The sequence below is a fragment of the Cornus florida genome, unplaced genomic scaffold (genome assembly GCF_030987335.1).
Source record: "Cornus florida cultivar Cherokee Brave unplaced genomic scaffold, ASM3098733v1 CherokeeBrave_3.0.0_Hap2_Chr06, whole genome shotgun sequence".
Taxonomy (NCBI): Eukaryota; Viridiplantae; Streptophyta; class Magnoliopsida; order Cornales; family Cornaceae; genus Cornus; species Cornus florida.
Window position 1 is genome coordinate 91,340,806 of NW_026775576.1, and position 14,224 is coordinate 91,355,029.

General features: G+C 32.0%; 1 protein-coding gene across 1 annotated transcript; it reads left to right on the forward strand.

Moving 5' to 3' along the window:
* Nucleotides 1-3,531: 3,531 nt before the first annotated feature.
* On the forward strand, nt 3,532-13,792 carry LOC132312851 (protein MODIFYING WALL LIGNIN-1-like). Its single transcript, XM_059811389.1, has 3 exons — nt 3,532-3,779; nt 10,812-11,014; nt 13,024-13,792. The coding sequence occupies exons 1-3, from the start codon at nt 3,684-3,686 to the stop codon at nt 13,361-13,363; spliced, it is 639 nt and encodes a 212-aa protein (XP_059667372.1). The 5' UTR covers nt 3,532-3,683; the 3' UTR covers nt 13,364-13,792.
* Nucleotides 13,793-14,224: the final 432 nt, after the last annotated feature.

A 14,224-nucleotide genomic window follows, 5' to 3' on the forward strand; every position in this document is an offset into this window, starting at 1 on the left:
CACCCTCAAAATTACTCAATTTGGCACTATATTTTAAAATCACCAAAAATTAAGGATACGAATTTCATCACTAAAATAGGATAATTGTTAAATGGCTCTTCTAAAAATGATGAAATTTACGGCCCCGAAGTCAACTCAATATGAGTCCCTTTTGAACTCCAAAAAAAAGTTTCAAAATTTAAAATGGCTCTTCTACAACCCCAAATAAAAATTGAAAAAAAAAAAATTGTCCAGACACATTTGACATGACATGGTCCATCTTGTATTATAAAATTTTACAATTGTTTGGATATAAAAGAGAAAAAAATAAAAATATATTTTCAAAAAAAAATATTTTATTTCGAAACAAACAGAGCTCGATGATAAAATGTCTAACAATAATTTTACCACGACATAAAAAAAAGACATGACATTTTATCATTGGGCTCCGTTTGTTTCGAAGTAAAATATATATATATTTTTAATATTTTTTTTAGGTAAAATATTGTTTTATTTTTATTTTTTTCGGTATTTGGCAAATATCTACGTCAAAATTAAAATCGAGTCCATCAGACGGGACATGTAAATTAACTTATCGAAAATTAATAAATAAATTATTTTTGTTAAATTTTAATATATTTTTTTTATCGTAAATATTTTATATCCAAACAAACAGAGTCCGAGTGTTTTACATTTTTGTTCTTTAACCATATTTTAGAATCACAATTTAATTCCTTGATGTTAACTGCAACTTGGTGCATTGTTGTGCTTTCTCGTATCTTCTTGTAATACTCTTTCTCTCTCTTATCCCTCCATTTGTTAGACAAATTTGGAGATTAACTTATTACACGACAACAAATATTGTTGTAAAATCAGATTGTGTTTGTTGCTCTTGTTTGTTACACCTAGAATGTTTATGAGATGTGAGTAGGTGTAAAATAATATTGTAATATGTGGGAATTAAAACATATTCGTAATTGTCCTTAAACTATGTTTAAGAAATGAAAACATCCAAAGAAACATTGAATTTCTGGGTCAACTATCAAGAATGAATGAAGAAAAATGAAAACATCCAAACGAAACCTGGAATTATTGAGACTTGGGTCAACAATAATTAAAGAATTAATTAAGAAGGTCCATAATTTTTGTCATATGGTTTATATACGCATGAGATTAACAGTACCAGCTATATATATAAAGTCAAATTCCTGCAAGTTGCTGATATTATATAGGAGAGAAAGAGACACAGAGAATCTTGGCCATTCTACTAGGTAGGTAGGTTGTTGTTACCTACCATAAATTGGATTTGGGTTTTCTCGTGACTTCATTTTGTCGATCTGCAATTTCCAAACCTTTTCATCTATATATATATATATATATATATATATATATATATGAGAGAGAGAGAGAGAGTTAAGTGCAAAACACTCTCTAATATATAGGATTTGTGCATAAATAATTTTTACTTTTTGAAATTGTGCATTTCAGTTCATAAAATTCAAAAAATGCATAAATAAGTCATTTCATCACTCTTTAATCAAAATTGACATAAAATAAATTCAAAAACCCTATTTTGTCATTGGGTTAAGTACAAAAACCCCCATTCTACTATCGACATAGAGCAAAACAGTCCTCGTGTGTATAAAACCCCATGTACTATTAATTTGGTCTAATTACCCCATATTTGCATAAAAAAACATTAATACCCTCTCTAATATAAATGAAATAATATTAAAAAAATTAGGCAATGTAAAAAATTCATGCTAAACAAATATAGAATATAACCACTACTAATTTTCATTTAACCAGACTGAGCCTAAAAATTCCAAAAATACTGATTAATTTAAGACCATTAACTTTTATTTTTGAATTTTTTTTTCACATAAATTTTATACTAATAGTTACAAAATTTAATATTATCCAATTAATATCATTAACCTTAAAATAAATATATTTAAGATATTCAATAAGTAATGACAAAACTGAAAAAAAATTAATTACTAATGAATTCTAAACTAAATTAAAGATATACTAAAAAATAGAAATTTATACCTCTTGATTATTACAGTAAAATGGATTTTTTTCTTTTTACCCACTGTAAATTAGTTAAACTAATTGATAATTTTCCAACAAATAATGCATTTGGTTTATACAGTAATTATGATAAATTTCAAGGATGATAGTTCTTTATTTTTGGAAATTATAATCACTCTAATTTCAAAATTGCATGCATTTGCTCACTTTATGTTTTTAGGGGACCTAAAAGGGTGTTGTGCTTCCTACTTTCTTCAACTCGAGGGCAGTGAAACTACTTTTTTCATACAAATACTCATCGGCTTGCTCTACTATGGATTCTTTTAAGAGGAAATTATGGTATTGTGTATATATATATATATATATATATTTTTTTTTTCTAGGAAAAAGAAAATATATATTTACATATATATTGTATATATATAGTATATGTTTTTTCAAATGAGAATAAAATGTCATGTATTTTTTTTATTTTTTTTGAATTTATTTTATGTCAATTTTGATGAAAAAGTGGTCAAATGGCTTATTTGCAGCTGTTTTGAATTTTATGAACTAAAATACACAATTTCAAAAAGTAGGGACTATTTCTGCACAAACCCTATATATCAAGGGGAATTTTTGCACTTAACTCGGAAATTTATATTAGAGAGGGTATTAATGTCTTTTTATGTGAATAGGGGGGTAATTGCACCAAACTGATAGTATATGGGAATTTTATATCACACCGTGACTGTTTCGCACTATATCGATGGTAGATGATTTTTTTTTTGCACTCAACCCATATATATACCATGGCATCATTTGTATATTAATCACTATATCTGATTTTATACATAATTTAATTCAAATAAAAATGATACTCCATAATTTTTTGTAATGGTCAGATTTAGGTTTAAAAATTATTGAATATTGTGTTATGCTACATGGAATTAGAGTATTACAATTGAAATCGGCAAAATAAAATAAATTTTCTTAGTTAATTTTCAAAACTCTAATTCCATGCAACTAATAAGGGAAAATGTCTTGCAATAAAAAGAATAAAAAAAAAAAGAAAAATTAATATTAGTATTACCAAATATTACATTCAAACAAACTAAGCCTAAGGTAACGAAATGATGTGAAATAAAAATACTTATTTTCATTAATTTGGGTAGAATAGAAGAGGGAAAATGAAAAAAAAAGGAAGTAAACGGATTTTTTAAAGTTTTCCCTAATTCTTTTTTTTTTTGGTTCCTCTTTTCTCATTCCAGAGACAACATAAGAAACTATTTAGGAATTTTTTCGACAAACTTTTCTTATAAATTTAAATACAAAGAATAGCTTCACAAGAGGATTTGAGTCACCAAAATAAGAATAATGGTATGGGTCGGGTATAGGTAGATGGACTGTTGGCTGTTGGCTCTAGTAAAATGATAAAAAAATTGCCGCCTTTTCCTTTTTCCGTTTTTGCCCTCATCATTTCAGGTACCGAAGGCGAAAAGCAATTTTCAGTGGGGACACACAGTCTCGTCCATATAAATTCACCTTTACGGTTGTTTCCCCTGAAAACGCATAAACTCTCTTTCTCCTTTTGAAGTTGTAATAAATTATTGAACTTTCCATTCTGAACGCACAAAGAGGCAATTGAGAGAAAGAGAGAGATTTGGAGGAGAAGAGAGAGAGGAGGGGAAATGGAGAGAAAGTCCATAGTGATTTGTGCAGTCGTGGGGTTTCTAGGGCTATTATCTGCTGCTTTGGGTTTTGCTGCAGAAGCCAAGAGGATAAAGGTAATTACACACACACATATATAGAGAGCTATATGTATACGCATATATCTATATTTGTATTTATGTCCATAGATGTGGACTCGCAGAAGTGGATTTAGATCTTCGTTTGGAATGTTTTTATTTGGAATATATACATGTATATATACATTTGCCTTTCAATTACTTATCAAAAAAAAAAAAAAAAAAATGCCTTTCAATTAATATCTTGCTCTTCTGGACTCTGGCTTTGATACCTTATGTTGTTGATTATTGCTATGTTTATTTAAGAGGAATCACTGGATGTTTACAGAAGGAGGATTTGTTTCTTTGTTAGAAAAATAGATTCACATCGACACGCCTAGTTTGTACTGTATTTGTTTTCTGGGAAATTCTATCTAAAGTATATTTTCGTGAGAAACTAGAGAAATTTTGGATGTAAAATGATATTTTCGTGGGAGAAAAGGTGATCAAGATAGAGGGCCTTTGAGTATTTATTAATTTCATTTCATTTCATTTATTTATTTATGGAGAAAATTTCCAGGAAAGACGTACTATTGAAAAAATGGGTTGGATAAAAAATTCACTTGGATTGTAGCATTGTTAGTCCATCAGATTCCTTATCTGACGATGCATAAAATTAAACTACTTACAGAAAAATATGCACACCACCAAATCATTTTAGATATTGTATTATTAGGATTAATATGGAGTTTGCAGTGTATACCATTCCCTATTCATCAACAGTTTTTTAGTTAAGGGGTGTTTTAGCTTCTGATTGTTATCTTAAATCTGCTACTGATGCCTGGGGATCAGCGTCTGATGCTCGGTTTGTTTGAGGTTCAGTGGGTTATGCCCAGGTCATCCAGAGGCTTGGAGAGGTTGTACAGTGGGGGTCCAAGTCCATGATTTTTGGAGGGTTGCGCCATTCTGCGGCTGGTGGTGTTTTTGGCTTGGAAGAAATAGGAGATCATTTGAAGGAAAGGAGACTCCTATAGGGACATTGAAGTTTTCCATCGTTAGTACCTTTTTTGTTGGGTTCTAGGGAAAAATTGTAAATCTCTGGAGGAGATTATTGATCTTTTGAACTCCTTCAAAGTTTAGAGGCCCTATTTGGTCTTGTGTAGCTTTTGAGGGATGCGTTCCCTTTTGAACGCTTCTTCTAATGCATATATTACTTATCAGGAAGAATAAAAAAAAAAAAAATCTGTTACTGATTAAGAAAATCAGAGCTAGGATGTTACTATAGTCATGTTCTACCAGTGGTTTTGAATAGAAACACAATTACTGAAAACCCATTTTCCATGTCCATATGAAGATTGAAGCATCGCTTCCTGCATTGCTAGTGTTACTGAATGGGATCTGTACATTTTTCCCTAGCATTTGCTATAAGTTATAAATGAAAATCGACCAATCCATGAAGTTACGGTTTTGTTTGGGAAGTTGAGTGCCTTTTATGTTGTATACACCAATGGTGAAGTCTTCCTCATTTGCATTATAGGATGGTTATTTTTCTTTGGTAATAACTATGTGTCTACTTAGTAGAACTTGAGCTTTCATGCATAATATATAGAGCACAATTTTGGTTAGGAAATGGTTGCAGCCTTTAGCTACTCAATGTCTTTGTACTTTCACCATGATGTACTTTGCTCTCTACTTGTGCATGTAATTGAGAGCTCAAATTTGTGGACACATGCTGTCAACAAACCTCACCTTGTACTCTTTCTTTTCTTTTCTTTTTTTTTTTTTTTAAGAAAAAAACCTCGCCTTCTACATACTGATGGTAAGTTTGGGCAGGTGTTGGGTGTGGGCAAGGTTGCGTAGCTAAAGCACTCAAATTTGTGCTTGCCACATCGCTAGTAGTCTAAAATGTTATTACTACTGTGCAAAAGCTATTATTGTTAAAATTGAGCAATCACTTTTTGCAGTTGTCTATGCATAATGGTTCTAAATAATTTTTTGGTATTTGTGTCCAGTGTCCCATTTTATGTTTCATCACCATCCGCTATCAAATAATTTTTTGGATTTGACATCCCTTTGATTTTTCTTTCTTTGATTTTTTCTTTTTCTTTTTTCTCTGTGTGCCAGTAAACCTTATGGTTACTCAAAACTTTCAACTTTACTATATTGATTGATATTTATGTCTGGAGTTATTATTTTTTTATGCGATCCTAATGGGGTCTGTAGAGTTTACTAGGTGAACTTCTCACTAATATTTGACTTGTTGGCATTAATTTTCATATTCTCACCAGAACACATTTTCATATTGTCAACAGTCATCTTATTGATGCATGGTACATTTCATGGAATGGTTCCTTTTCTATATTTTTTTTTAAGGATGTTTTTCATCTATAAATTCCCTGCCTTATGGATTCTTTATAGCAACGTCTTGCAATATTCTCTATTCAGTGCAATATTTCCCCAAGAACTCTTCGCACGACCTCCTTGGTTATGCTGAACACTGTAAGAACTATTGTTGTCTTGTCTAACCTCAAATTTTATTTACTTATTGGCATTTTGTTTGGAATTGTGTCTCAAATTCTTGTTCTGATTAGATTTCTAATTTAGAGTTGTTGGAAAAATTCTTGTCTGAGTATACCTGGACTCCAATGAATTGCAATCCTTGTTGGCTTGTCAACGAGGAATTGGGTTAAGGACTTTATAAATAGATACCTAGGTCATCGGCTGGGACTTATGAGAATGAGAGAGATGTAAGAGAATCAACTCATGAGGCAGATGAGTTTTGAAGGGTCTCAGGATCCTATACCTCACATGACCCAAAGAGATATTGTTAATGGTTGGTAGAGTGGATAGAACACCAATGGCAAGAAGGGAGTCTTGTGGAGTAGTATACTACAAAGTACAAAGGATCGGGTATTAGCTGCACTTACCCCAAAGCAGGAGTTTATGTACACAGTTTAGTGTTAGGTATTCTTCACCGATGTAATCCATCTACAAAATTATAGTGGAACATTTCTTCTCATCCATGGATGTAATCTATCCACATTAACTTATGTGTTTGTGTAATATTGTGTATTTTCTGTTATTGAATCTCTATGCATATGCATTTCTGCTGTCTCAACACCTTTCGCATCATTTTGTGCTTGACATCAGCTACTTTTATTATACATAATTATCTATTACATCTGCTACCATATAAACACAGCCATGTCACCCTAGTTTTCTGTCCGGAGGTATGGTCTAGTGATGAAACTCGAAACCCCAAGGGGCATTTTTGTGATACCCCCCGGATTTTTGAATGCGGGTTGGCCAGTCCCACGCCCGAATACCCGAGGATATCAAAACAAATTGATAATAAACGAACACAGAGTACAAAAGAATAAAGAAGAATAAATAGAATGCTGACAAGAAACTAAAATGATAATCTAATAATAAACCTCAGAATATATTTCCATTAATTAATAAACTCTTCTGATACAACTGATCCTCCAAAATACAACTCGGGAATCCATACTGTGTGAACCCCTAGAAAATCAAACTAAACAAATGAAAGCAATAACTGTCTAAATCAGGAAACTGAATCATAAAGGAACTCCTATGTAGCATCGGAAGAATAAAGTAGACTGATCCCCGCTTAGCACGAATAACCTCTACTCCTGACGAACACCTGAAAAATAATGGTGGGTCAGGCCCACAAACAAGTTTTACTCTACTACAGTCCAAGCAGAGATCCGATACACGTATACATCCTAGTCAATCCAACAGTAACTAGTAGTCCGTATATATATATATACACACACTAAAGGAACCTCACTAGACTATAGGGTTGTCTCAACCTGAATAGTAGGCAACATGCAAAACGCACATATAGTGGGCATGAGTACCTAGACCTACCAGGGTACACAACTACACTATATCTAGCTACACATCCCTGGCGATATACGCACCCTAACCACTGATCCTGAGACTCAAGCTCATATCATGGCACCATACTTATATATATATAATCTAGTAACCATCCTATTCAGTATAAATTAATCTTCCATAAGTCATTTAACTTGTTCAGCTAACCTGACTTGAATATAAGTAGGACTTAACATTTCTGTTAATCCATTCCCTTATATAATAAATTAATTCTCCATAAGTCATTCAACTTGTTCAGCTGACCTGACTTAAATATAAGTAGGACTTAACATTTTAGTTAATCCATTCCCTTATATAATAAATTAATCCTCCATAAGTCATTCAACTTGTTCAGCTGACCTGACTTAAATATAAGTAGGACTTAACATTTTAGTTAATCCATTCCCTTATATAAAATAGGTAGGACTTAACTGATAAGTTAATCCATCCCTAGAATGCCACCGTCCCATACCGGTGCATTAAACCACACAATCCAACAATTGATGTAACAATTAAGGAAATACATCAAACATTCCATAAATAATTATGATAAATATGATATCAAGTTATCACATAATAGGAATAACTTATTATTTCTTTAAACTTCCTATATCATATGTCCTACACAAACTGAATCTTATACATGATGATATTTTATTATACCGTTAAATAAGGATTCTCTATATCCAATTCATCCTACACATTTAATCTCAATTGCTAAAATATTTTAAAAGATTAAATCCATTCGTTTGTTTAAAACATTCAAATAGCAAGCATCATTATGATTGAGTCTATTTAAATTTATTAAAACCCAAACCTAGTCCCTATTTAATGTTCAGGAATCCTAGGCATGTTTCTACGTTCCATCATTCTACAGATATGAAAAATACATAATTTAAACATGTAAAAATTCACATAAGAAATCAAATCAAAATCATGCATTTTATCAATTCATAACACAAGAACAGATATGAACCAATTTCATAAAACCTATGTTCTAACCCAATTAAACATGCATAATTATTTAATTTTATGTGTTTAATAAATTCTGGAATTTCTTAGGCATGTACAGAAACACGAATCAAAGGGAAAGAGATAGAAGAAGAACTTGCTTTAAACTTTCGGACTAAAAGTTAAACTTCTTCTTCCTTGATCTTCTCTCTAGAGGGGTTTCTCCTCATTCCTTCCTCTTTCTCCTTCTCTCTCTAACTCTCTCTCTCTAGAATATATTACGTGATATATTTTCACTCCTTTTTCAACCTATAGTTGTGTATTTATAGGCTAAATAATAACCCTATTCCTTTTTCCAATTCAAGTCAACTTAATAAAGAAAAATTAAAAAAATGAAAATATTAAAAAGGTAACTTAAAATATGTTATGTATAGAATCTATGTATATCCTTATTAATTAAATTAAATATATACATCAGATTATTTATTAATACTAAAGTTACCATAATATTAAAAGGTAACTTAAAACATGTTACGTATATAATCTATCTATATCCTTATTAAATAAATAAAATATATACATCAGATTATTTATTTATACTAAAGTTACCATAATATTAAAAAGTAACTTAAAACATGTTACGTATATAATCTATCTGTATCCTCGTTAAATAAATAAAATATATACATAAGATTATTTATTTATACTAAAGTTACCATAATGTTAAAAAGGTAACTTAAAACATGTTACGTATAAAATATATGTATATCCTTATTATATAAATATATAAAATATATACATCAGATTATTTATTAATACTAAAGTTACTATAATATTAATAAATTACTTTCCTTTTTATACATATATATCTATATATATACATATACAACTATCCATACCCATCCAACCTCCTATCCAAGTAGTTCATGGGACCCAATTAGTTAGCCCATTACCACTAACCATAACCATAAAATAAAATAAAATAAAACATTTAATCATTTAATTTACAATTAATCAAATACATCATTTAAGCACAGAATCTAATTAAACAAATAATACAAATAACACCTAGACAAAATACAAATAACACATAGATAAGTAGCCAATTAATCAAGTAATACTTAATTCAATTAAACACATAAACAATTAGTCAAATAATCAATTAAACAATTAAAAAAATACAATAAAAATAAATAAATAAATACCGAGACTATCCTTTTAAAATTAGGGGTATTACAATTTTCTACCAGATATTCTGTACCAGCTGCCTTTTCTATTTATAATGCGTGCCCTCCTTGAGAGGGAAAATAATTAATTTTGTATTGGTCAAAATTCCCCAAATGAACTGTAGTTCTAGCCATGGGATATGTCTCCAGATTTAAAAAATCACGTATACTCTCACTCTCTGTCTCTTGGTACAATGAAACTTGTGGAATCTTAATTAGTCTTTAAGTTCTTTTTAGGACAATATTTGATGATCAGATTTTTTCTGACCTTGTTTTATCTTGTAATTTGTTCATTAATCAAAGACTTGAAGAATGTCCTATTCATGGTTATCCCATCAAAGACGTTTATATCCATCAGCTACAAATTCTTTCTTTTTCCTCAATTTAAATCATCTCCAAAATATTTACATGTGCAGAGCAGTTAATGATATAAAATGAGCCGTTAATACCCTTGTTTAATTATATTTGTGCGTGGATTGTATACCCTGGACGACATGCAGGCTGTGTCATGTTCTATCCTGTTGCAATTTTTATTATTCTTTTTTGCTTCTTCTATGCATTCTTTCTCATGCTTGACGAAGGCTGTGTCATGTCCTTACTCCTTCCTTTTTAAGTGGCTTATACGGTTGCAAATCCCATCTCAAATCCCTGTGCTAAATAGCATTCCAAGTGACTGCATTAGATGCCCAATAATGACCTCTCTTTCTCTTTCTGTGGTGGTGTTCAACTGTAAAGATTATCACCAATGCATTTCTAAAAGATGATTTATTCCTTAATTTTAATTACAAGGTTATTGTGGTATTGACCAACCAATCAGTTTGAGGGAAATTAACTATTAATCCATATTTGCCTTGTCTGTCACGTAATTGAGGTTAAGGTCTCCTATGTCAGCTGCAGAGTTATTCTGTTACTATAAATCTCTCTTATTTTTTAACCGGTAGATCTTTGGTCTGTGTAATTAAAACAATGCTAAATTGTTCAAGCAGTCATTCGTTTTTATGTTTTTATTTTGCAGGGTTCTCAGGTTGAGTTTAACACTCCTTCTATATGTGTATACCCTAGGAGTCCAGCTCTTGCCCTTGGATTAACTGCAGCGGTCGCTCTTATGATTGCTCAAATTATTGTCAATGTTGCAACTGGGTGTATCTGTTGTAGAAGAGGCTCTCGTCAATCAAACTCTAATTGGACATTGGCACTGATCTGCTTTGTTGTATCCTGGTAATTCTTTTTTATTTTTTATTTTTGATAAGTTTGTATCCTGGTAATTCTAAACTATTATTCGGTGATAAATCTTATGTTCCAATTCCATGGAGTTCTTGAATTAATGGGATGAATATGGCTAACTGAACAGACCACAATTGTTGTCTAAATTCTGAAGCATGCTTCACCTACGACCTGGCTTTTAATGGGAATGGTATCACTAACAATAAACGGTTCGAACAAGGCACCGGGGTTTTGATCATTGAGTAAATGAGATTTATATGTACTTATATGTATGCATGTATTTATGCATGTATGTGTTTATATACTATATATTACATTTCCCCCTATTTTCTTCTTCTGCTGACATATCATCTCACAAGACCTTTATCTTCATATAATCATATACGACAAGTGTCTTGTCTGTTTTATTAACATGAGGCTTTATGATGACATCCTGGTCTCGATCTGATGAATTCTATAAAATAAAAATAAAAAAGAAAGGAAAAGGAAAACTCACGCGTTACTTTCTGTTTTTATTTTTTTATAGGTACATATGTTACTATCTGTTCTTTTTTTTTCACTTTTTCTTTATTTTTACAGTATGAAATTGGTGCATTGTATAAAAAAACAAAAGAGAATCTCAACTTTCATGGGAGGATGTAAAATCACAATATTTCTGTCTGTTCCTATGTGCAGAAAGCATTTCTAGTTTGTGTAATCTCATATTTTCTAGCATAATCAATGGTGCTTGTGCAATTTACTTCAGATTTATTAGTTGTGATTATTGATAATAATTCAAATCAATATTGTCCACCTTTGGAATAACAAAGATGTTAAATAAGCTGAAATATCATGCAAGTATTGGTTGGAGAAATAATGATGTATGAAGGAAGATCACATGGTTAGATACATTTCTACTCTTAGATCTGGAAGTGAACTACATAGCATATTTTAAATCCTAACCAACCAAAGTTATGGTTTCTTGTTTGCTTTAGTGGATAGTTGTAATGGACGCTACTTATCAAAAAAAAAAAAATTACTTGTGATGGACGCTGTCTTAAGCAAGCAAAGATATGATTTTTATGGTTTCTTGTTTTCTTTAGTGGATAATTTCCATCCTTATAAGCCCAAGACCGTCCCCATCTGGATCCAATGTGGGACTGCCTACCCGTCCTTATCACGGGTCTCAACCAGACGAAGGTTACACCTCTGGAAGACCTACCCAACAGCTTAATCAGAAGGTGGAGTTGCCTACCCACCTTTTATAAGCCCAAGACCCTCCCCATCTGGATCCAATGTGGGATTGCCTACCTGTTCCTCCAACACGTCCCGGACACCACTTGAGTGGGCGTTTGGCATGACACCGGATCATGGATTGGGCCTACTATGATACCCCTTGTAAGTTTGTAACAGACTGGATGCTTGCCATCCGACCCAAAAGTTTAAGTTGTTAGGTGGAGCTGCCTACTTGCCCTTATAAGTACCACTCCCTCCCCGTCCGGATCTAATGTGGGTCAAGAATCTCTAACCATGATGGTCTGGGAAAGTAACCATTGGTTCATGTAAAAACTTGGGCTAGAATGCGGGTTCAAGGACAAGACCAGCGAAGTCATGTGAATAATAATGAAGGTTAGCTGGCTAGATCTGTACCTAGGCCATGCCTCCCAGCACCTTTAATTAAGGGAGAGAGACACTGAACTAATCCTTTGCTTTTTCTTTTTTCTTTTTTTTTTTTCCTTTCTTTGTTTGTATATTGTGAATGGGCACTGGTCTTCAGGATTTTATGTTTTCAGCTGCACGAGTGATTAAAAATTTAAAATAAAATATTTTTGCCTGATTTCTCGAGACAGTAGACTTGGTTGATCTAGTGACCCACTAACGAAAAAATTTGCTTTACAAAAGATATTTTTTTCCGCACTAGTTAGCTAGCCAACCACTTAGGATCTACTTATTTCAAATTAGCTTTACAAAAGATATTTCGTGTTTCATATTAATGAAGTATGTGCAATCATTCCATCATGCAGGTTCACTTTTGTTATAGCATTCCTTCTGTTGTTGACGGGTGCAGCACTTAACGATCAACATGGTGAAGAGAACACGTACTTAGGCAACTATTATTGCTATGTTGTAAAGCCTGGAGTCTTTGCAGGAGCTGCGGTCTTGTCCCTCGCAAGTGTTATCCTTGGAATCATCTATTATCTCACCTTGACTTCCGTTAAAAACGTAAATGGTCCATGGGGTGGACCTCCTGCTCCTAACCAAAGCAACATCGCAATGGCACAACCCCAGTTCCCTCCGCCACAGAATGCTCAAGATCCAGTTTTTGTGCATGAAGATACATACATGAGACGGCAATTCGCTTGATCTCTTTTGATAAATGGTCCTTCTGGCTATGGTATCACCTCATACTCTGATTTTTCTCAGAAGATTCATCTCCTCAATGCATAGGGGTTTCGTTTGTGGTTTAGTTGGATGGGAGCAGTTCAGTCTCAGTGGCATTCTGCTTTGTTCCAGAATTTTTTATATTTATCTATCTATATCTATATATACTATGGCAAAAATGTATTTTGTGAGCCTCTTGCTGTGATATATTTTTATATGGTTCTGAATTGTAATTAGCAAGTGAATTTGGGAACTGTGTAGGTTGTCGAAACCAAATTGAACAATCTTAGTGAGGATTGTGACTGGACGAATCTTACTGTATTGTCTTAATTGGCTATTAAGTGGATGAAACATTGATTACACTTGTAAACTGGTTTGTTAATTGAATGGACCTAAGCTTGCTCTTTCAAATTTGTGAGATGGATAATTGAATTGTTGCATGTACCTGGACACAATTATTTGTGGCATGCTTGGTATGCGCTTTATTTTTGGTGTTTGCATTAGGTAAAAACTGTTTTGCTTTACACAATGCCAAAACATTGTGTGAATAATGGTCCTAAATTAAAACACCAATTTGATGTTTTTATATGTTTTTGCATTGTCTTAATTAAAACACTAATTTCATGTTTTTATATGTTTTCGCATTGTAACTTTTGGTGCTATAGCGGTGAACGATAATATATATATATATTTTGAAGAACTCTTAAATGTCTTTTTAAAACTAATTATTATATTTTTCAAACTTATAACACTTGTTTACGGAACATATTTTCATATTTTTAATTTCAAAAATCTTAAAAAGCGCCAACAATTGTGACATGGAAAAGGAAAAAGAAAAAGAAA